The 23,459-nt window shown below is 38.1% G+C and overlaps 1 protein-coding gene across 9 annotated transcripts in view; it reads right to left on the reverse strand.

Moving 5' to 3' along the window:
* Positions 1–23,459, reverse strand: part of NF1 (neurofibromin 1) — a 253,611-nt gene that overhangs the window by 19,147 nt on the left and 211,005 nt on the right. For all 9 annotated transcript variants that reach the window (XM_045985840.1, XM_045985838.1, XM_045985837.1 and 6 more), the window contains 15 exons: positions 22,511–22,943; positions 21,597–21,937; positions 19,040–19,242; positions 15,613–15,806; positions 14,120–14,260; positions 13,673–13,952; positions 12,805–13,019; positions 12,503–12,564; positions 12,244–12,358; positions 11,442–11,543; positions 9,548–9,688; positions 6,758–6,884; positions 4,417–4,548; positions 3,295–3,430; positions 1,880–2,037 (listed from right to left, as the gene is read on the reverse strand). In XM_045985840.1, coding sequence (XP_045841796.1) covers positions 1,880–2,037; positions 3,295–3,430; positions 4,417–4,548; positions 6,758–6,884; positions 9,548–9,688; positions 11,442–11,543; positions 12,244–12,358; positions 12,503–12,564; positions 12,805–13,019; positions 13,673–13,952; positions 14,120–14,260; positions 15,613–15,806; positions 19,040–19,242; positions 21,597–21,937; positions 22,511–22,943 — 2,780 coding nt within the window. The remainder of the gene's footprint in view (positions 1–1,879; positions 2,038–3,294; positions 3,431–4,416; positions 4,549–6,757; positions 6,885–9,547; positions 9,689–11,441; positions 11,544–12,243; positions 12,359–12,502; positions 12,565–12,804; positions 13,020–13,672; positions 13,953–14,119; positions 14,261–15,612; positions 15,807–19,039; positions 19,243–21,596; positions 21,938–22,510; positions 22,944–23,459) is intronic.

Genomic DNA, 23,459 nt, shown 5'->3' on the forward strand with positions numbered 1-23,459 from the left:
TTTAATTCATCAATCTCCGAAAACAATGTCTGCATGCCTCAAAGTACTAAATAATAGATCCGCTGGGAGATGCTTCAATAATGGCAAGTAGTACGGTAGCACCTCCGCTTGGCTGAGAGTCTCTCTAGTGGGTATCAGTCTATGTGAAATCCCTTTCTCTAGTTGAAGTACTAAAAATGGATTCTTGGGACTTGCACTCAATCTCCTCTGCTCCACTTCACACATCATCTCAAACCTGATTTCCTCTTCTCCATTCTCCCACTGCTCCTGCCTTAGAGGAGGTACGCACCGTCTCTGGTTTGGGTGTTCTATTTATCTCTTACACGGTCCCCTTAAACATCTTTTCCTATTTCTCCATGCTGGAGCCGGAAAAACTTGCCTTCAAACAAAATTTGGTAATGTTCCTTCCCTAAAGATCCCTGCTGGATATGGAGCTAAGTTTCTGAACATTGCATACAAAGTCTCTTGCAGGCTACTTCCAACCCTTTGCTAGCCTGGTTTCCTACAGGTGCTTTTCTCGACTCTTCTTCACTCATGCTCGCCCTCCTTACCCTGCGTCTGTCAGGCAAGCATGTATGGAATTTTCAAGACCCAGTTCCAATGTTACCACCTCTCTGCAGCTTTTCCTCATTTCCCCAGATGCTCAGTTTCCCCTCAGAAGACATGCTCCTTTAATGGCACCTATGGATGCTGCTGTAATCAGCTGATTAGAAGTCTTGGCCAGCGAACATGAGCTCTTCAGGGCAGAGACCATGATTTACTCATCTAGCACATGCGCTGAACAAACTCAACAGAACATTTTCTCTGAAGTTAGTTTTTCATTTACAACTTCCTTAGCATGAAAATCCAGAACTACAAAACACAAAGTAACCAGGAAACTCCCAGAAGACTATTTTGTGACAAAGCATAAACAGAAACTAAAGGTAATGACCCTGCGTGGCTAGTAACAGTGATCAACATTCATGGTTTCCATTTCTTTCATGGCTTACTGGCAGGTTATTTATTTCACACTTCATTGCTCACTGCTTTCCTTGTGAACAGAAACATTTTCACAGTACTAAATATACGTTAAAATATGCTGAAACCCATTGAGCCATTCACAGTGTTGGTCCCTGACATACGGATCCTGATCCCGAAGTACTTCTCTAACAAGGAGAACTTTAGCCCAAGTTGCATAAGAGCACCTTTGCCTTTCCTCTGTGGTGAGGTGGGATCAGTGAACGCTCTCATGATCTACTTCCAATTTTCGTAAAGGGAAAGGGTCTCTCAGAACTTTAGGTGTCCTTATGGACAAATGCTGATATATCTGAGCAATCTTAACTTTCAAAAATCATATCTTCTTATAGAAATAGAAAAACACACTAATCAAAAAAATTTGTACTGTCTTTTAAAAGAAAAGATGGCAGAAAGTATTACTGCAGCTTCATAGCCTACTGACGTAGTCTGCTCTCAGACAGTACTTTCCAGAAACCATATTATAGTATATGTGCTGCCGAAGCGAGCACTTCCAGAAACCATACTGTTAAAGCCCTGTGCCTGCGCGCAGCAAAAGACCTCCTTTCCCGTGAGAGGCTAACGTCTCTCCTATTCTCATTTCCCCACTGTCTGGCCAAGGCTGAACAAAACAAGGACAGCCACAGTATTCAGTCTAAGAATCAGAAAAAAACTGTTTCAAGATCCCGTTCTTATTCCTCTGTCTTAACTGATATGGCTTAATTGACCTATCAAACTCTTATGGTTGGCATCAAAAGCTTTGCTACATCGAAATGGGAAATTTTGATAATTCTGAACAGCTTCAAATAATTTTCCAAGAGTAAAAGTATCTGACCATTAAAAAGAGTAAGTATAAAAAAATTCTGTATCATTTAGGTAAACTAACCTAGCAACTTCTTCGTATTGGCCTGAGAAGGCTGCCCCATGTCCAAACTCATGGATTTCCTGGCTCGGGGACTGGTCTGGCCCACGGTTGGATAGGTGGCTGCAAGGTACCCTTCAGAACCTTTGGGAGATGACCACGGCTGGTTCTCCTTTAGTGTCCTGAGAGATTTAAACAATTGAGAAGAATTAAGTGACAGGTGACAAAGACAACCACAGTTTGCCCCTCTTAGTTGGCTGTCCTATTTCCCAGTGACAGCAATCACTTAATTTTAAACTGCACTCTCAAGGGCTTTAGGGTACAAACTCTTAGTGTATGTTTAAGAAATATCTTCCTTCCTTCTTTCTTTCATTTATTCTGAAAAATTTCTTAAAAATTAGCACTGTTTTTTCTTTTAGCACTTTTGTCCTTAGCACCTACTTTCTTGCCATGATGTCTGGTATGCGGTAGCTGCTCACCAATGCACAGAATTGTACTGCGTTGATTTTTTAATTGGGGAAATCAAGTCTAAACAGGCAACTATAGTTTTGGTTTAAAAAAACCAAGAAAAGCAACTATACTTTGACAAGGGAACACAACAAAACTCATTTTTTCCTTTTCATAACAAGAAGGGCATATCTCAAAGAAATATAAGCAAAGGGATGACCAAAGAATAAGACTATCGAAAACTAAGTATACCTGGAAAAGGTATTTTGCATACTTTGTTAAAATCTCAGTGGGAAACTGTAGAGGGCTTTTTAATCAAAAAGTGGGATGTTGATAAACTGAATGATGTAAGCTTTTCAGATCCAAGATTATTTCCCTATGTTTAACGCTATACCTCAAACTTAGATATTTTTGTTTAACTGAAAATACAGAAAGTCTCCAAAATAGTGCCATTTTCATGTAATTTCTCCATGTTGTCATGAAAAATATGCTACCCAAGACCACCTACAGCAGTGGACATAATGTGACTATCTTATCATCTGAAACTATACTCTAGAAAACTCTTAAATAACTTCAGTGTGGTCAGAGTACATGCTACAAGTGTGGTGGCGTGTGCATCTTTGCACGAAACTGTACAGCTCAGCCTCCCATCATTAAGCATGTGATGTTGCCCATATTCCATGGTAGTTTTCCCTAGGCCCTTTTTTACAACCCAGTGATTTCAAGATCATCTCTTTTCATTACTCAACTGGTTTGTGCTTAAAAGAGGCGAACTAATGTTAACAGGACAATTAACTAAGAGGAACTGTCTGACTACTAATCCACATAGAACACTATACATTTATAAAAAGGGTTTTATTTATATACTCTTCCTAGATTATCTTTTCCCCTACATATTACCTTCTGGATTACTTTTACTGCTTGCCTCTGCTAGCATGGAAAACTGAAACCTGATTATAAGTACACAATCACGGGAGAAGAAGGCCACTGACCTATAGCTAGGGTCGCCATGGTGGATGGGATATGTATCCATAGGAACGTTTTCCATTGAAATATCAGTAAGAAGAAGAGACTTTCTGTGTTTTAGGCTACAGCGACTGCGAACCTCCTCAGACACTGTGAGTAAGGCTAAAAGGAAAAAGAAGGAAGGTTAGGAAATTTAACAAATTCCAGGTGTTCCTTAAAACAGGATACATTGCTTACAACCTCTTGAAGAGAATAATACCTATCAAACATGCAGATAAGGAGCCCTAGAGAGTATGACGGGTAAGACCACTTAGGACAGACTTTCTTACCTTAAGGGTTCATGGTCTGTTCTGGAAGACTTTGTAAACATGAAATATATGGAGATCTTAAAAGACTCTTGTATTTTTCAAGTGCTATGATGTAAATTTGATCTCAACAAACACAGAACGTAGTCAGGGCAGGTACTATAAGGTCCATTTTTCAGAAAAAGAAAAATACTCTGAGGTGTTAAATGATCTGCCCAAGGTAAAAAAAAAAAGCTGCCACAAACTGTAGTCTGCTAAACTAGGAATCAACACTTTCCTCTGAACAACTACATTCAAGACCTGTATGATACATAGGTGCTAAGTGTTACTGAGTGAAGAAACACAGAGCGGGTAAGAGAAAATGGGAAGGTTTAATGGGATAGCGGGGATGGGCAGACATTCCAGGTAAAGCAAATGGCATCAGGAATGCATATGAAAGAGTCAGAAAGGCAAGTAGATGGGCTTAAACTAGCTCTTCCGTCTGGAGGGGTAATAAAAAGTGGGGCTTATGAAATTTAGGGAAAGACAGCAGAATCAGGAGAGCTGCTGAAGAGCCCAGGAGGCCAGGCTGAAGCTTTCAGATTTTATAACAACAGGGAACCACGCACTGCCAAAGGGATCAAAGATGACAAAGGGAACATATTCAGACTCTAATGCAAATTCTTTTATGAGGTAAAATCTTTTGGCAAAACTTTCAAAATCGTAACCACCACCACAGGACTGGTTTTTGAGCTCTTTACCTTGCCAAGCAGCCACCTGAAGGACTGACAGGTGTCTGTGTCATCTGGGCAGTCCTTAGATAGAGATGTGGTAAGATTGATTTTGTCTATTTTGAGTCTTTACCTGCTAAGTAAGCCACGCTCTGTGTGTTCACCTCAAACTTGTCACAGTTTCTATGTTTGTTAACCAGAGTTAGTAGTGTATGCAAAATTCTGACTGTTCTCGCAACGATGGCAGGTGAAGGATGTCTGTACCCTACAAAAAATAAAACAAGACATTAATCCATTCTTTCCACAACTATTTCTTTCTTTCTTTTTTTTTTTTTTAAAGATTTTATTTATTTGACAGACAGAGATCACAAGCAGGCAGAGAGGCAGGCAGAGAGAGAGGAAGGGAAGCAGGCTCCCCGCTGACAGAGAGCCTGATGCAGGGCTCGATCCCAGGACCCCGGAACCACGACCTGAGCCGAAGGCAGAGGCTTTAACCCACCGAGCCACCCAGGCGCCCTTCCACAATTATTTCTTGAGCTCTTACTGACTAGCAACCCTGCAAGGATAGGAAACATAAGGGATAACTCTTGTCTTCTGAGAACAGCTGTTTGGGAAGGTGAAATATACGTACGTGAATAGTTAATTACATGAAAGATTAAGTATCAAACATGTGTAGAAGAGAATACTATTCTCTGAAAGGGAGGAAAATAAGGAAGGATGGATGCTGTTTCAGACATTCCATTCGCTAAAGAAGTACAGGGATTTTAAAAAAATCTAGATATTTGAGCTCACCTTAAGCTATCTTTTGAAAACAGTGTTCTACCGCTTAAAAATTCTTTTTTCTAATTAAAGGAAAAAACCTAATGCTGTAGGATGTATATGTTCTCAGAACAAAGAATAGGTTTTGTCAGAGAGTAAGCTTGGCTTTGGACAGCCTTTAATCATTACTGCTACTCCATTTTAAAGATTTTTTTTTTAAATTTATTCATTTGAGAGTGAGAGAGCCAGCTAGAGCACAAGTTGGGGGGGAGGGGCAAACGAGAGGGAGGAGCAGCCTCCTGGTTGAGCAGGGAGCCTGCCGCAGGGCTCAGACCCAGGACCCCGGAATCATGACCTGAACTGAAGGCAGATCAACCAACCAAGCCACCCTGGTGCCCCAGCACTACTCCGTTTTAAAAAAGGGAATTTGTACACTGAAAATATCTGGTATTCTTTGAAATACAGAATCAGCAAGCACTTTATCAGCCTCATGCAATCTTTCTTTTTGGTATCCTATAATAAGTGTAGTATCTTTTGAGCAATCCCTATTCACTTTAGAGATTAAAGCTATTACTATTTTCCCAGAAATTTCATAAGGTAAAGAAATCAAATGTTTACATTGACAGTAGTGGGTGTACATACACCTGTCAGATAAAAACTGGGAGAACCTTCATGATCCCTCAAGCCCAAGAATCATATCCATTGATTTACAAAACTGAAGACTCAAGCTAAAGCTTGAGTCTCCAACTGTGGCCAAAGCCAGTGCTGCTTAAGACCACTGGTTCATGCCAGCTGCTCATCCCAAGCCTTACTTTACATTGCCTTTGCCTCTGACTTACCACTATGTGCTGTTCCTATTAGCCATAGTCTCTGGCCATGGCCGTTCCATGTTAGTAAACCAAAGCTAACACACAGTGGAGTCAGCAGTGGGGAGTGAAGCCAGGAGAGGCAGTGAGTGAGCTGGCACTGAGGACTAGGAGACCACTGCTATAAGCAAATCAGAAATTTGGAGGGATGAGGATGGGGTACAAGAAAGGTGAGGTGCTATGGTATGTCACAATGTGACTGAGCAATAATATCTTAGAAACAAGTTGAAGAAAATCTGTGATCAAATCTCTAAGATACCATATTCTAACATAAGTTACTCAAGTAACATCATTTACCGATTTGCAGTCTGTCTTATTTTACATAATCAAAAAGATACATTGTGTTAATAATACAGCTATTAGAAAGTCCAGTATTTAGGATTATTTCAAGAATCAACTCCTTTGTTGCATTTTAAAGGAAATCGGATAATTTACACAGCAATTAGGCTCTATTAAGATATATACTGAGTAAAACACAGCTCAGATATAGACAGCTATATCTGCATTTAAAGTAAGATATATGAGTGGTGCCTGTGTGGCTGAGTGGGTTGTGCGTCTGACTCTTGGTTTCAGCACAGGTCATGAACTCAGGGTTGTGGGATTGAGCCCCGCACTGGGCTCCATGATAAGTGGGGAGTCTGCTTGAGATTCTCACTTTCTCTCTCTCTGCCCCTCCCTGCCCACCCTCTGCTTCCCTCGAGCTCTCTCTCTCTCTCTCAAATAATCTGGGGGGAAAAAAAAAGTAAGACATATGAACCAAATTATATCAACTAATTTCAAATAACAATTTTAGTTACTTCTGGCTTCTTGATATCATTTCCTAAAAATATTCTGACACAAGGCCTCTACCTTTTAAGAGGTGTCCAACCAGTGCAAAGTTGAAGTTAGAGTTGAAATTGAGTCCAACAAAATGATCCATTTGCTTGCAGTGCCATTCCAGAGGATTCCGGATTGCCATAAATACTTCCTCTGGACTCTAGTAAAGATAATCAGAATATGGTTGATGGGGTTCACACAAGAACTTTACTTACTGGTTTATGATTGTGTGCATAGCTATGATAAGTTAACCTTTTCAAGTGAAGAGAAATTATTTTCAGAGGACTACAGAAAACCATAGACCATTTAAGATACCACAAATAAGTGTAAGACAATCAAGCATATATTAGTAATAAGATGACAGAAGACAAAATAGCTTTGATTTATGATGCAAAATAAGAGACCATTAATTTACATCCTGGTGACTTCTTAAAGATTATAATTATTGTTGTTTTAAGTAAGAACATCCATTGAATTGTAGTGGGCATTTTGTAAACTGTGACTATAAATTCAAGAAAACAAAGCGAGTTCGTATTTACTGAGTGCCTGCAGTATACAATAATGTTAGACGCATTACTGTATTGAAATATTAAAGCGATCCTATGCAGTCAATATTAGCTCCATTTTACAGGTTCATTCATTCATTCTTTTACTTATTCAGTACTTACGATGTGTTTTTGATGTGCCAGGCATGGCTCTAGGCTCTGCACATACATATGTGAGCTAAACAGACAAAAACTGTTCACCCTGGTGGATTTTACATTCTAGTACGGGAAAACAAGGAAATTGAAACTTAAAAATGCCATGCAATTTGCCTATGATCGTTAAGATTTTAACAGTGTTTCCTAAAGTGTGGCTCCAAGTACATCTGCTTTAAAGTCACTAAAGATGAGTATCTGCTTTAAGGTCACTGGGTAAAGCCCAGGAATTTGCATTTTTAAAAAAAGCCCAATGATTCACTCTTGAACAGAGATTTTTAAAAGCAAACAACTGAAGGTGTTCAGAGCCTGAGCTCAGGTTATCTACATTTCTATCTCAAAGAAAGAAAAACATGAGCATTTAAAGTAAATATAGAGAGACATTTAGAACAGCACTGTTTAAAACAGAAAAGAAGAAAAGATAGAAACAAGTCAATTGTTCATCAATGGGCAAATGGCTGAAAAATTGTGGCTCGTGCATGATGTAAAATACTCTGCAGCCATGAGAAAGAATTACATGTTCATGCACACGTGTATGTGTGAGTATATATGCTTAGAAAGATGTCCAGTTTATAGTTAAATAAAAATGCAGCATTTTATATACTATATAAATACTATATAAAGTATGATTACCTATTAACTTGCTATATGTACAATTTTTCCAGCTTTAATGAGGTATAATAACTGACAAATAAAATTCTAAGATATTTAACGTGTACAACATTATGATTTGATATACATATATGTTGGGGAACGATCTACCCCATGAAGGTAATGAACACATCCATCACCTCACATATCTACAGCTACCCCCACTGCCGCTTCTGGTGACAACATTAAATCATTAAATACAGAACTTAAAGTTCTACTCTCTCAGCAAATTTCAATTATACACTATAATGTTACCAACTACAGTCACCATGTTATACATCAGACCTTATTCATCTTACATGCTGGAGACTTTTAATAGGCTTTATTTACTCTCATTCCTAGTACTCTGCGGGCACTGAAGTAAGTATTAGCTCCTGCTATGGGGCTGTTCTGGCAATGAAAATACCAAGACAGATACTCCTAGACAAACATTTAATTTACAAATATTTTCATATCCATACAAATAGCCAATATCTAGCTATCTCTCTGACTACCACTGTCCCAAGACAACCCCAGAAAAGAGCAATGAGGATTAGGAAAGAGGGGCTCTAGCTCTGAATCAGATGTACAAATATGGACAAGTTATTTAACTTCTTTGTTCCTTTCTATTTTGTAAAATGGAGGCCTGACAGATAAACTTCAAGGTAGCTATTTTAAGTCTACCCCACAAATGGCAGACTAATCAAACAGTGTTTAGCCCAAGTATCTTCACACTTAAAACCATCCTCCTGTTCTGTTTTTTTTTTTCTACTCACAGCTTCGATCAAGCTCACTTCAAATAAATCTCTTGTTATAAACATGTATCTCTCTTTAAGAAAATTTTTCTCTTTTCTCCTAGACTCATTCTTCTCCAAAGACAAAAAGAATATCACTTCATACTGTTATGTTCCCTTCTTTATACTCTATACACCAAAATCCAACCTGAGTCGTCAAGGTTGATAAATATTAAGAATGGTGCAAATGGTATGTTTCAAAGTGGGATTAGGCAAAACAAAAAATAAGTACAATTAAGTACCCAAACATTTCCTTTAGACTCTCCAACCTATTTCCTCATTAAGAACCATTATTCAGTAAAAATAAGCTTATTTTTAGATTATTTCTTCATACGTGAAATGGAGGATAGATAATGCTAACCTTTACCTTTGGGTTGTGAAATCACAAATAATGATTGTGCAGTGCACAGTAGGGCAGAACACAGCATAGGGCTTAGCCTAGTAGCTACTATTACTACTCAGTATTTTTTATCCCCATTCTGTTTACCAGTATTGGGTGAGTACTGTTTCCTGCTATTTTTACACAGAAAAGTTTAAATAGTTTTTTAATGAGCTGTGAAGGAAATATACTCACAATAAGTTGCATTACAGAAATGCATATTGAAGTTACAGGCCTCTTCTGATTTTAAAAGGCCAACAATAAAAGAGAGAGGAATTCTAAATGTGCAGACTCTAGGAATGCCAACCCAAAGCTTGCTTACTTTGTCGTTGAATATCCGCAGACTGTCTAAGGTGTGCAGGTTTTGTTCCAGAAGCGCGGTGCCTGCTGAATATAAGTTGACCTCATCGAGCTGTAGCACAGCCACAGCGACCCAAAAGAGGGCTTTGTGCAGAGGGGAGTCCTGGCAAAGGTCATGCATTCCAGATTAGTGAGATGAACTACAAATAGTCTCATTCGAAACACATCGCAGTATAAAACAGAGCACATTATCCCCCCAAATTAAGCATGTTTTCTCTTTTGGAGAAATTAAATATATGGGTAAAGCTCTTCATGTATTCCACGTGTGTAACTAAAAACACTGTTAACCCGGCTGAGAACCTTAGCTTCTCCTTTGATTTCTCCCTGTTCTTTGATTCCAAACTCCAGTCACCAAGTCTCATTAATTCTTCCAATGTAGTCTTTTTTGTATTTGCTTATTGCTAATGACACTATTCTATGCCAACCTTCCTTATTTTAAATGTGGATTCTTTTTGCCTCCAGTCTCCCCCTACTCCAATCTGCTGGGTACACTACTGCCAGAAGGACCCTTCTAAGTCTTCCTTTTGTCACACTACTCATCTGCTTGAAAACATACAGGTACATTTCCAAACTCCCTTCTGAAGAATCTTGAATGATAGATTAGTTCTATCCAATCTTTACAATCTTCTGTCTCACTATTCTCCTGCAAAGTTTCTCCACACTACTAGAATGGTCTACCCACCATCCTTTCATTGTCCCAGCATTCCTGTACGATCCCCTGCAGTTCGTTTGCTATGCAAGGCTTTTTCCCTTTCTCAACACTAAAACCCAGCTGTATCTTTAACTTTAGCTTAGACTCTACCCTTTTAACTTTCTTGTCACCCTTACCAATATAGTTATCTCTTGCTGTTCTGAACTAAAGTTATGTATTTGGGGGAACCCTTATTTAGCAGCATGGTATATGCAAAAATTCACAGACTTCAGAGTCAGACAGCCTTGGAAGAGAATCATGGCTCTGTCTTATTAGGTATGTGACCTTGGTCAAGTCACTTAGTCCTTCTGAGCCTCATTTTAACTTCTAAGATGAGGATGAAAGAACCATTTTGTGCAATTTAGAATTAGAAGATCTGTCTGTAGAACATAAAACTCAATACAAGGAACATCCAGGTATTTATTCTCTGTAATCTCCCTCAAATCTGGCCTATCTTTGTATTCAATTCACACAATTACACAACTTCAGAGCTGGAAAATAATACTCTGTCATCATCTAGTCTAGTTTACTCATTTTATCAATGTGGAAATACGATGTCCAGATACATTAAATGACTTGCTCCAGGTCACAAAGCTGACCTGAGCTCAGACCATCCAAAAACAGGGGCTGCATCATTTTATTCCTTTTCAGTATCATCTTCATTTAGCACCCAGACTCTCTGGATGATCAGGTATACCTCCCCCATCTTTACATTCCTCCTCAAGAACTAGCATACTATGTATTTTATTTACTTTGTTTACTCCCTATTCCCTTCCCACCTCCCACACTCACCCCAAAAACATAAGCTCCATGAGGGCAGGGAGTCTTCCTAGTTTGTTCAGGTTCTACATCTCTAGCACCTAACATGGTACTTGGCACATAGCTCAGCGAATACTTACTGGATAAAAGCATTAAGAATATATACCTATTTTTCCTTTAGCATAGAGGAGACAAAAACTTACAAGATCTTGAGAACATACTTTCCATACTTACTTTTCTGCTAATGTAAATTCTTCAAACAACTAAATTGAAAGACAAGGAAGTTCTACTTTAACGGTAGCTTTTTCTTTCTAACTTTTACTTTCTGAATTCTTGGAAACAAAATATAGTAACATTTAATACTGATACCCAAAATGAATGCACTCATTTTCTATATAGTAATTACCTTATTAAGAAGTGGCTGTAACTTGGTTAGTGCTATCACTGTAGCTTCTATCAGAACTTGACTGTTGTAAGTATCAGGTCCTTTTAAGCAACTCTCAAGTGCCTTTTAGGGAAACAGAATTTTTTATTTTACTTTCATTGAAATAAAACATTAACTCCTAAACTGAATCTCACAATCCATTCAGAACAATTCCTCATTTTGTAAGTGCTAGAATCAGTTCCAATGCTATGGTATTCTTGGTAAATAGGTCATTTGGGTTTTCATTTTGAAATATTTCTATATTGGGTGCCTGGGTGGCTCAGTCGTTAAGCATCTGCCTTCGGCTCAGGTCATGATCCCAGAGTCCTGGGATCAGGACCACATTGGGCTCCCTGCTCAGCGGGAAGCCTGCTTCTACCTCTCCCATTCCCCCTGCTTGTGTCCCTCTCTCTGTCAAATAAATATATATAATCTTTAAAAAAATGTCTATGTTATATTTTAATACAATACATTGTGCTTATTAATTACATATTATATAATTTTACACAAGGCTAGTTTAGCCATATAGTTAAATGCTTTGAAAACTGATAAAATACTAAGAGTACCTTCTTAGCAAAAGAGACAATACATATTTTAAGATATCTTCTTTAGAGGTCTCACACTTCAAAAATTACAACAAAGAAAAATTCAATCCATTGTTTGAAGATTTAACAAGCAATATACAAGATCTTTTATTAAATTCAAATTTAGATGTCCCTTAAACAAAGGTACGCTTTACAACTTGAGAACCACAAATATTTGGGAGAGAGGGAGGGGGATATACCTTGCTAAGAATACGGATAATCTGCTTTATCTGCCCATGAGACACTCGTTTGCTAATACAGCCAAAGACAACAAGAGCTCTTGGTTGCAGTGATGGGTTATACTGGAATGCAAATCTGCAAGTAAAAAATCCAAAGACTTTATAAAAAACATTTGTGTTTATATATACTAAATAATTAATTAAAATACTGATTATGCAGTAGTATTTATCTTTTTAACAATACACAAACTTACACAGCTTAAATTTATTTGGGACCTACCTTTGAGCTAGTTCTGTCCACTGGTCCAGCCACTTGCAAGTTGGAATATCTCTCATACATGCCTTAAAAAAAGGATAGTCTTAAATATTTTTATGTACATAAATGTTTTTAGAGACATTTAAATAAGGTTCATTATAATGTAGTTAAATTAATGACATATATATTACCAATAAGCACGTTCCATGGGAGTGTTTTTATTTAAGTCTCAAGCATAAAGCAGCAGGATAAACTATTATTTCTTTTTCACAGTACTAGTGGATTTAAAAAAAGATCTCACTTTCTTATCATTTTGCCTAATGTACCTCCATGATCTCCAACAAAGCTTCTGTGACTGTTTCCAGGCTGGTCAAAGCAAAAGTCTCCCTTTCATAGGAACCAGGAGAGAATGACCTGTCCCGGTAACTGGAGCGGAAGGCAATGACGGCAGCAGACTTGACTTTGCTTATGCCAAACAGCAGGTAAAACTTGGGTAATGAGAACTCTGTCAAACTCAGTCTTAGTACTTGCTTGGTCTCTTCTGTAAAAGAAAAAAGGAACAAGGAAAGACTTTAAAGATATTAACTTTTCAATTCTAAAGTGCCCAATTTCACTTTGCTTTTAGAAAATTTGAATATCGTATCAAAACTACATCACCATGCTCCCTACACCAACCCTCTAGTACATTCTGCTCAACGCTCACTACTTTGGCTCCATTATCTACAAGTTCATGCCAGTAACGCAACACCGTCAACTGCTGTGGCGTCTTTAACTTCTGTGGTACCTACAGGAGCCCACCGGACAAACACACATAGAAAATCTTTGCTGTAGGGGGCACCTGGGTGGCTTGGTCAGTTAGTTGTTCGACTCAGATCATGATCTCAGAGTCATGGAACAAAGTCCCATGTTGGGCTCCACTGGAAGTCCGCTTGAGGACTCTCTCTCCCCTTCTCCCTCTGCTCCCCCACCCACCACTCACTCACTCTAGTAACTGAATCTTAAAAGAAAATCTCTGCTATACCTTGAAATAGAATGGAATTAACGTATTCTTTTTCTTTCGGATAATATTTCATGTCATCATCACGGGCTTCAATAAAACGGCTAGTATTAAAGGTACCATAATAATGAGTAAGATAATGTATGCCAACCTGGTGATATGGACTGCAAAATACAAAGTACTTTCTGGGCACTTACCACTGAAGTGGAGCTGTGAACAAGTACACAGAGAGTGAATGATATTAATGACCAGTCCATGTGTGGAAGCTCTAAGGGAGAGTGGCCCTGTGGCTACTAAGAAAGTAACAACGTGGAAGAGGTAGGGGAGGTGCGCTGCCACATCGAGGGAATTGTTGAAGGACAGCATCAGCATGTAGCGTGCTAGAATAGCAATATCGTCCCACATAAGATGTTGTTCTAAAGTAGGAGTCGGAGATAAGCATGTCTTGTCAATTATTTTGCACATCCTTCCAATAACCTGTAAAGAAATGGGATTTTAAAAAACACAGGGGCTAAAACAGAGTTTTCTCACACAAAAAATTTCAGTTTAACTTTAAAATGACTAGCTACAATACAAACAACCCCCTGGCCATAAAAACAGACACAGGATGCCACAGTCCAGAAGGCAAAGGAAAAGTCGATTACCTTGCTTGAAACCAGTTTCACATTTCCAGAAGCCAAAGCTACAGCAGTGTCTGCCATCACCTCAGCTTTTATTGATCCCAAGCCACCTGTTGCACTGGTTTTGATGAAACTGTCCAGTACAACATCAAGGAGATCGGTGATCTAGTGGCACAGGGGAAAATAACATGTTTTAGCCATTCACTCTGCCAACTTCATTTTTACTTTAAAAATACTTCAAAAGCAGTAGCCCAATCAACATGAAACTTGTCTTCCACCTGAAGCCTCCAAAATACTAAGTTTTATTTAGAGACCTATCAGTAAATTTATCATTAAATACCCAAAGGAGGATGAAGTTATTCATTGAACTGCTTCAGAGATTAAGGGACCAATATTCAAAAATTTTAAATCTCCACATGTATTATTTTCATCCACTAGCAAAGCACCTTTGTTCTCTCCTAAGACAGTAATGTGTGATTACTGTAAGAAAGTATTATTTTAAAATATGGGAAATGACATCGAGTACTGAGGTATTTTGTAGCGCCATAAAACTGGCTCTATGGTCATTTCAAATTATTTGGAAGAGTCACAGCATTGTTTGAGTAAGGGTATTGCTGCCTTAAGTGATTACTTTGAAGAAATGATGAGCACAATTCTTGTCAGATAAAAAATATTACATTGTATTCTATATTTTAATACTCATATTCTTGTGCTAGAACTATAAACAAAACGTGTCTGAAATAGTATTGTTAACAAACATCTACTGATATCTGTGGTATGTAAGTACTAGAATATGTTATAAAGCACTATTTAGGGGTGTCAGGGTGGCTCAGTCGGTTAAGCATCCAGCTACTGATTTCAGCTCAGGTCTTGAAACTGAGCCCCACATTGGGCTCTGACCTGTACTTGGAGACTGCTTGAGATTCTCTGTCCTTCTCCCTTTGCCCCTCCCCCTGCCACTCGCCTCCCCACTCCTCACGCCTAATAAATAAATAAAATAAACCACTACTTGCTAGAAACGACATCAGATTTTTACAGTTAAATTCTAAATAATTATGCCATGGAAAAGAGTACTAAAATAATTAGTTTTTTTTCTAGCTCTGAAACATGCATTAGACAACTACAATTCTGAACCAAATCAAGAATTAGGTGAGTGTCGGGGCACATGGGTGGCTCAGCCATTAAGCGTCTGCCTTCAGCTCAGGTTGTAATCCCAGGGTCCTGGGATGGAGCCCTACAGCGGGCTCTCTGCTCAGCGGGAAGCCTGCCTCTTCCTCTCCCACTCCCCCTGCATGTGTTCCCTCTCTTGCTGTCTCTCTCTGTCAAATAAATAAAATCTTTAAAAAAAGGAAAAAAAAAAAAAGAATTAGGGGAGTATCTGCATAGTTTTGAAAGAGAGGACTGTCTTTTCTATAGCTATATCCCTAGTGCCCAGTACAATATTTTGCACAGAGGGGGTATGAGATTAACATCTGCATTACAGAGGTACTAGACAAATATTTGAGCAAACTCAATACCTGCCCAAGGCTCCCCCATATTTTGGCTTGGATAGATGGGTACATCTGTTTCTCATTTATGGTCATCGTTATCAGCTTATCAAGAATAGCAGTCACTCTCTGTCGTTTGGCATCATCATTGTGCTTACAAAAACGAACTAGATTTGACAGCCATGGAGTCATGTACTCCAAACAAAGGTGTTTCAATTCAATACCTGGAAAAAAATACATTATTAGCATAGATGGTCAATGAAAATTACATCAACAGTTATCTAAAAATATAGAGAATTGGGGAAAAGAAGGTAAAAGGTAAAGATCATTACCTAGCATCAGGTCTGGAGAAAAGAGATTTGACCAATATAGTAAAGATAGGGGTGAAGAGAATAAGCCATGAAGAAAGTAATCTTAAAAGCCAGCTGGCCAACTTTTGAAAAGTTTTATCTTATTTTTCTTCCTCTTAATCATTTCTCTCCTAGTTAAAAATTTTATTAAGTTTTATTCTAATTCTATAAGGAATGTGTAGCAATCATAGGAAGTTAGGTGAAAGGAAAGCATCACCACAAAATGAAACTGGTATTAATATACTGGTGTATCATCTCATCTCCATCAGGCTTTCAAAGCTATGTAGAGATAATGTGTATTTACGTGTGTATAGACACATAAAACCCACCCCAACACCTCCACAAAAATGAGGACCATGCTGTCTATGCAGTATGTTTTGCATATCTTCTTCAAAGTTCAAGCATGTTTTAATATTTTATTTTGAAGTTCAGAAAAAGACACAAAAATTCCTCTAAATAATGGTTACTCTTGGTGAGGGGATGTTACTGACAGCCTTCTGGATGCTGGAAATGTTCTGTATCTTGATGTGGGAGGGGATTTTGTGACGTATTCACACATAAAAATTCATCAAGCTGTTCACTTAAGATTTGGGCACTTTACTGACAGGATATATCTGAATTTTAAAAAATTTAAATAAAAAGTAATGCTATAATAAACATCTGAACACTAATTCCTTAGGATAAATTCTAAAAGGTAGAATCATGAAGCCAAAAGATATGAACGCTCTTAGGTGTCTGGATATCCATGTCCCAAGTGCCGTCTCAAAAAACTGCCCCTGTTCAAAATTCCATAGACCATCAACACTGAATTAAAAACAAAGGGAAAAAACTCTTTACCAGGGGTGCCTGGGTGGCTCAGTGGTTAACTGTCTGCCTTCGGCTCAGGTCACAATCCCTGGGTGTTGGGATCAAGCCCTGCATCGGGCTCCCTGCTTCTCCCTCTCCCTTGGTTTGTGCTCCCTCTCTCACTGTCTCTCTCGGTATAATAAACAAATAAAATCTTAAAAAAAAAAACCCTTTGCCAATTTGATAATTGAATGTTACCTTACTATTCTTTGTTTTTATTAGTGAACTTCTTAAAATATATTCTTTTTTAGCATAACTTGCATGCTACTGTTGTTGATCCATTTTTTATTAATCTGTAAGAACACTTCATGATTAAAGATATTAATCTTAATCTTTTCTCATATTTGCTGCAAGCATATTTCCTAGTTTTTTATTATCTTTTATTTTCTTTATGTTTCTGAAATAGAAATGTTCTGAAGTTTTATGTAATCATTTATGCTCACCATTTCCCTTGTTTCCATCTACCACTTTTTTACTTCGTAAGTCCTTAATCATCCAGAAAGCAATTAAATATTCTGCTTCCTCTTTCTTTCCTCTTCTTCTTCTTCTTCTTTTTTTTTTTTAATGGTTCCAGCTTTTATATTCAATTCTTAAATACAGCTAGACCTTATTTTGGTATGTTGTGGTCTGGGGTGAAGATGAAGATCCAACTTAATTCATTTCCCAGTCTCACTCTTTGAATGATTTAATCTTTCCCCTGTCAGTATGTGATGCTTCTTTATCAATCTGTTTTCTTAAACTGATGTGACTGCTGATTCTTTAACACTTCTGTTTTAATTATTGTACTGTTATGTGTTCAAACGTCTGCAACAAGTGTCTTTCAGTTTTTCTTTCAACATATTCTTAACTATTCTTGCTGTTTCAAATGAAATTTATAATCATTTTAAGTTCCACTTCTTCCTCCCTTCCTCCTTCCATCCCTCCCTCCCTCTTTCTCTCTTTCTTTCTGTAGACTCCATACCCAGCGTGGAGCCCAATGCTGGGCTGGAAACACAGGAACCCAAGATCATGACCTGACCTGAGATCAAGACACATAGTTAGTTGGACACATAACAAACTGAACCACCCAGGCACCCCAGTTCTACCTCATTCTTAGTCCTGAGATCCTATAGCTATTTTTGCAATGGGATTGCATTGAATTTATAATAATCTGGGAAGTGGGAAGAACTGTTCGTCCAGGAACACAACGTACGGCTCATTCACTCAAATCTTTTAAAAATATTTCTCAATAAAGCTTTATGCTTTTCTTATTTTGTCAGTCTTAAAACATTTTCTTTTTAGGGTTATATTCCTACATCTCTTATTATAAGTAAATATATACAGTCATCTGGACTTGATGAATTGTCAAAGCTTTCAATTAATTAGCTGAAGAATCCAATATATTAGAGGGGCACCTGAGTGGCTCAGTTGTTTAAGCATCCAGGTCTTGGTTTCAGCTCAGGTCATGATCTCACAGGTCACTGGGACTGAACCCCAAGTTTGGCTCTGCACTCAGCGGAGTGCAGCGGAGTCAGCTTAAAGACAGTCTCCCTCTGCCCCTCCCCCAACTCATGTGCATGCACATGCCCTTTTTTATGTTATCTTACTGTCCTCAAATAAATAAGTAAATCTTAAAAAAAAAAATATGTTTGAATGCAGAAAAAAGTTTTCTGTATTATGGAGAGAGAAATGGGAGGGAAGAAAATATCAGGAAATAAGCTGGAGGAAGAGCAACATTTATACTACAACAGGGTATGAAGATGAATAAATGGAAAGAGTGGATATTAAATTTGTAAGAGGTATTAAAAGCCAAGTCAGGAGCTGACTCTGGACCCTGCAATAGTGTCACTGCATTCTCCTGGAACTGTACATGACCAATAAAATTACAGTTCAAAGTCAACCTAACGAAAAGAGAAAATTACTATTTCCTTAAAATCAAGGAGACTTCACTCATTTGGAATAATCTGCTGAGAAGAGAAATCCTGAAGCCAATTAAACTGAAACAGTGTGGAAAAATACTTTGTAAGTGGCTCAGAGACAAGTAAAGTATCAAAAATCTTGCCACCCTGCTTTTATGGCTAGAATTTTGGTGGATTTCTCAATGTTGTCTACCAGGAACTTCCTTCAGCGTTTCTTTAGTTGCACAGTACAGCAAATGAAATTTAGAAGAGATAAAGAACTGAAAATATAATCAATTATGATTTCACCGGCAAATTCTGAAATGATTTTCTTTGAATCTTCTTAGAATCATTGTTAGTATTAAAGAAATTATTATTACTTACTAGATTTGCTAAATCCAGAAATACACTCTTCCAAAAATTCTAAGGTGAGATGTGGCTCATTGGCTGCCAGTGTCTTACTAATAGAGACAATAAAGAGGGTGTTGTTGGCAGGGATGCATAAACCTGATGTCTCTAGTAACTGGCCTTCGATTTTTAAATTAAAGGTACAAGTTAAGGCACACAGAAGATTATAGGCAGCTGACCTAGAAGAAAACACAAATGAAGTTGTTTTAAAACCCATTTTTTCTTAAAATTCCCAATTTTTTTCATAACATACAACTTATGATTCTATTACAAAGCCTAATCAACTTTTTAAATTTTACAATCAATTCTCTAATTGATAATTAATAATTAATAATATGTTATGATTCTATGGTAAACACAAAATACGCCTTGATCATTTAGGGATTTTTTTTCATCATTTAGGGATTCAAGGGAGGTTTCTGACATTACCAGAAGAGCACTGTGAGGCTCTTAAGACAGGTAAATATAAGACCTTCCTAAACGACATTTTACTGGGATATAAAATACGAGAGGTTTATGGTCCTAAGGTGGATCAATAAAGTTAGAATAAGGCTCATCATTTTTTTCAATGAAGCCAAAAACTCAAATTGTGGTTCCTCCTCTCATCAGATCCATTCATAATGGGGATCATAAGAAGAGAAATGAGATGGCCCCTATCAAATTGCAATGTGAAAATCTTTCATCAGCACCTACTGAATTTCTTTCTTTGTGTCCTACAAGACATACCAAACTGGAGGTCAAAAACAAATATAATTAAGTCTCCCCCTTCCGTTATATATAACCACCGAAAACAAAACAAAACAAAAACAAAAAACAAACAAACAAACAAAAAAACAATGATATACATCCAGGTTCCATTAGAACCAAAACTCTCCTTAGAAAAGTCTGAAAATACATTTAAGCAATTTTGGACACAAGTCAAAAAAACTTGCACCTGATTTTCAAATTTTCTTTTTTCTCCAGCAAGAGAATAGTTTGATTGCTCAGCAAATTTCAGGTTTTCCTGACCTCCGAACCTTCATCATGCTACTATATACTTTTGCAACAACCATATGGGGGCAAAATACCACTGAAATTTAAGTCAGCCTAAAGTCTTTTTCTCTGGAATGACATACTTCAGCAAAAAGCAGAAGATGTCAGTTCACTTTATTTCACAAGAGAATACAGGTTCATTGAAGCTAATATCTTTTAGAACATTGCTAGCATTCTTCTATGAGGAATTTTAAATTATAAATTAAAGGTAGGCTTTATAGTTCTATTTTCCTAAAATGAGATAATTAATATTATTGTTTCTAAGTTTGTGTATCTCTTACTAACTCTTAGGAATTTGGAGTTACACTATTTTGACATTGACTTTTATTCTGTACATTTCAACAGCTATTAAGAACCGGGCCTGCTCAAACTGGGGTAGGTGTCACAGGTTCCTTGGAGATAATGAAAGCTAAGCATACACAGTATTTTATACATAATTTCTGGGAGACCCATCCAGGTAAAAAAATCTTGATTTTCCCCCCTTTTAAGAATCAGGACTCCTAAAAAGCCCACTTATAAAACTTGGGCTACATTACACACTAGGGAAGATTTTTTGGAGCTAAGAATTTATATCTGTAAAAGTCTTGACAGTCCTAAGGAACCTGGGACAAAGAATTACCCCAACATGAAAAGCACAGGGGAGAAACGAAGGAAGAAGTGCAAAGACACGTTGCCAGAGAGAGAAGGGGTGGGAGGGGGAGTTGGGAGGCAGTAATAATTACCAAGCACAAACGGCCAGGTGCTAAAATATATTGCTACACATACTGTTTATGAAACCTTTGTAAGTATATAGGAAAGGCACTGTTACTCGTATTTTGAAACTAGAGCTCAGAGAACTTTAATACCTTGCCCAAAGTCATACATAGTAGCAGATCTAGATTTAAACCAAATCTACTGACCCCACAGGCCATGCGCCTTCCTCATTCACGTTCAGATTATTAAATCTAAACAGAACCGATTATATTCTGTTAGATGACATCTATATTTGTCTTAAGACTTCTTTAAAGAACTCTGTTCAAGTCACACAGGTGGAAAGTATGCAGTGTCACTGTTTGAGTTATTGTACTTTAAGCCCTCCTTTGTCAAACAATAATCTAATTTGATTGTGAGGAAACTTACTAGTGATGTACTTCTGAACATGGGAAAACATAATTAGAGGACTCAGAAGGAGAAACTTAGGAATAGATTTAAAAAAAAAAAAAAAAAAGGCTTTTTTGGGGATGGAGGGGGCCACAGAAACAAAACTGCTATGTAGTCTGTTTCAGACGAAAGTGTCCTGGAGAAAGAACATGTATTGGTTTAGTGTGACTCACCCTTTTCAGAATTCCACAGTTCATGTGAATACCCCACAAACTGATGAGGTCACACTGGTTAACCAACATAGCATACTTTCCTATTTAGAGTATTAAGGTAGAGGCTGTATTAAAAGCTTATTAAGTGGTCTCATTCTAAAAGCAACAAACCTTGAAAAAAGTTGAAGTGAATTTTAAAAAAAACCTACCGTAAACTAGGGTCTGAACTGCCTAAATTAAGTAATGCAATATTGAGCAGCGTCCCAGGGACATCTTTTGGCCGAATCTTGGTGTGCTGGGGGATGGAGTCGGGCTGCGACAGCTCCCAGCGTGTCCGGATATGAATGATAGACTGGACAATGGCTTCGCACTCCTGGTGCATGAAGGTGAGTGGTGTGCCCTGGTTTGCAATGGTTAAGGTAAACTGGTTCTCATCCACCAGGCAGATCTCCTCAATTTCCGAAGCATAATAGATATCATTTAGAAAGACTGATTGCCCCAGGACTTTTGTTCGCTCTGCTGAGGTTACCTGGACAGCAGTAGAACCAACCTGGAAAGTGATGGTGAGAGGGTGGAGTGAAGAAGAGTTCAATTCCACCATGCAGAACTCTTAAGAGACTCTGAAAACTGACCAATGGACCAACCAAACAAGTACCATGTTTGCCATTTAAGGAAGAGTTACCACATGTTCAAATGGGCTCGACAATTATCATGATAAATGCTCTCAAAAGAGACTAAAAACATTTTAAAAAATACTAATTTTTTTCTAAAAAGCTCAAGAATCCCACAGACAATTACTGGTTTTATACTGGTTCATGTTTTCCTTCTACACAAAGCATGTAATAATCAGAAGGATTCTCAACTGGTAATTTCCCTCCATACATTCCCACCATTTGACTGATAGATGGCCAACTGCCCTCTCTACCACACTCCCCTGCCTCCAATGCAACGTAGAATATTAAGTGTACACCTCTCCTATCTTCCACAGGACCTCCGTGAAGACAGAAAGCTGAGTTTTCCTCCATCTGGACTTTACATTTGATCTACTACTATGGGAGCACCTAGGGAGGCCGGTGCAGTCTGGTTAACCAAGCAGGGTAACAAATCATGGAGTGAGACTTACTTTGATAGAAACCTTGGTGTCTTTGTGAGCTAGCTTGAGAGCATTGTGGAATACCTTCAGGTCCTCTTCTAAAGCCAGAGTGGCAGCAGGCAGTTTCTGTTGTTCATGCTCTATGTGCTCGGCCAGTTTCCCAGGACAGTCTATGAAGATGAGCCTCTTGCTGCCTTTGAGGCCAGTCAGCAGCCGCTCGTGATACTTGGTGTACTCCCTGACCCAGGAGTTACAGTTATAGATATAGACTGCAGAGACGTTGTCATAAGCAAAGCCAGGAAAAACAACAAACCACTTGGACAGAAAGTCCGTTTTAAAGCGATTGCTAGGCCCAGTATGGGTAAGGTCCACTACAATTTCATATGGCTTGGCATAATATGGCTTTAAAGTCAGCAAGACATGGTATATCAGCAAATCGCCATTGATCTGACCAGTTTTAAACCTAAGGAAGATGACAAAAAAAAAAAAAGGACACAGATTATTAACAGAATTCTGAATAAATAAATACACAGAGGCTTCTAATCTATTTTATTCCTTTAATTTTCTGATGTGGTTTCTAGAGAAAACTGTAGTAACAAAAGATTGCACAAAATCTAAATCCATTTTTTGAAATCAGGTATTCTTTATATATTGAGAAATAAGGCTGAAGTAAACTGAAAGAGACAAGTCTCCAGTTCAAACACTTTTGAGCAAGAACAAACCTGCACACCCCAGACAATCAGAGAAAGTCAGTGAACACTGATTGGTTGCCTCTAGGACCAGTGAATTCCCCTGGCCAACACTTTGGATGGGAATGACCCACCTGGAGCCCTGGAGTGATCTGAATAGCTTTAGTCAATTTGTTTACTCCACCTTAAGCAGAGAGGTTCAGCAATGACCATATATATAACTCAAATCAGGACAACCAGGGTCAAAGAGGCCCAATTCAGAAACTTTAGCTTTAGTTGGGAATTCAGAC

Source organism: Meles meles, chromosome 18 (assembly GCF_922984935.1).
Source record: "Meles meles chromosome 18, mMelMel3.1 paternal haplotype, whole genome shotgun sequence".
In the NCBI taxonomy this organism is placed as follows: Eukaryota; Metazoa; Chordata; class Mammalia; order Carnivora; family Mustelidae; genus Meles; species Meles meles.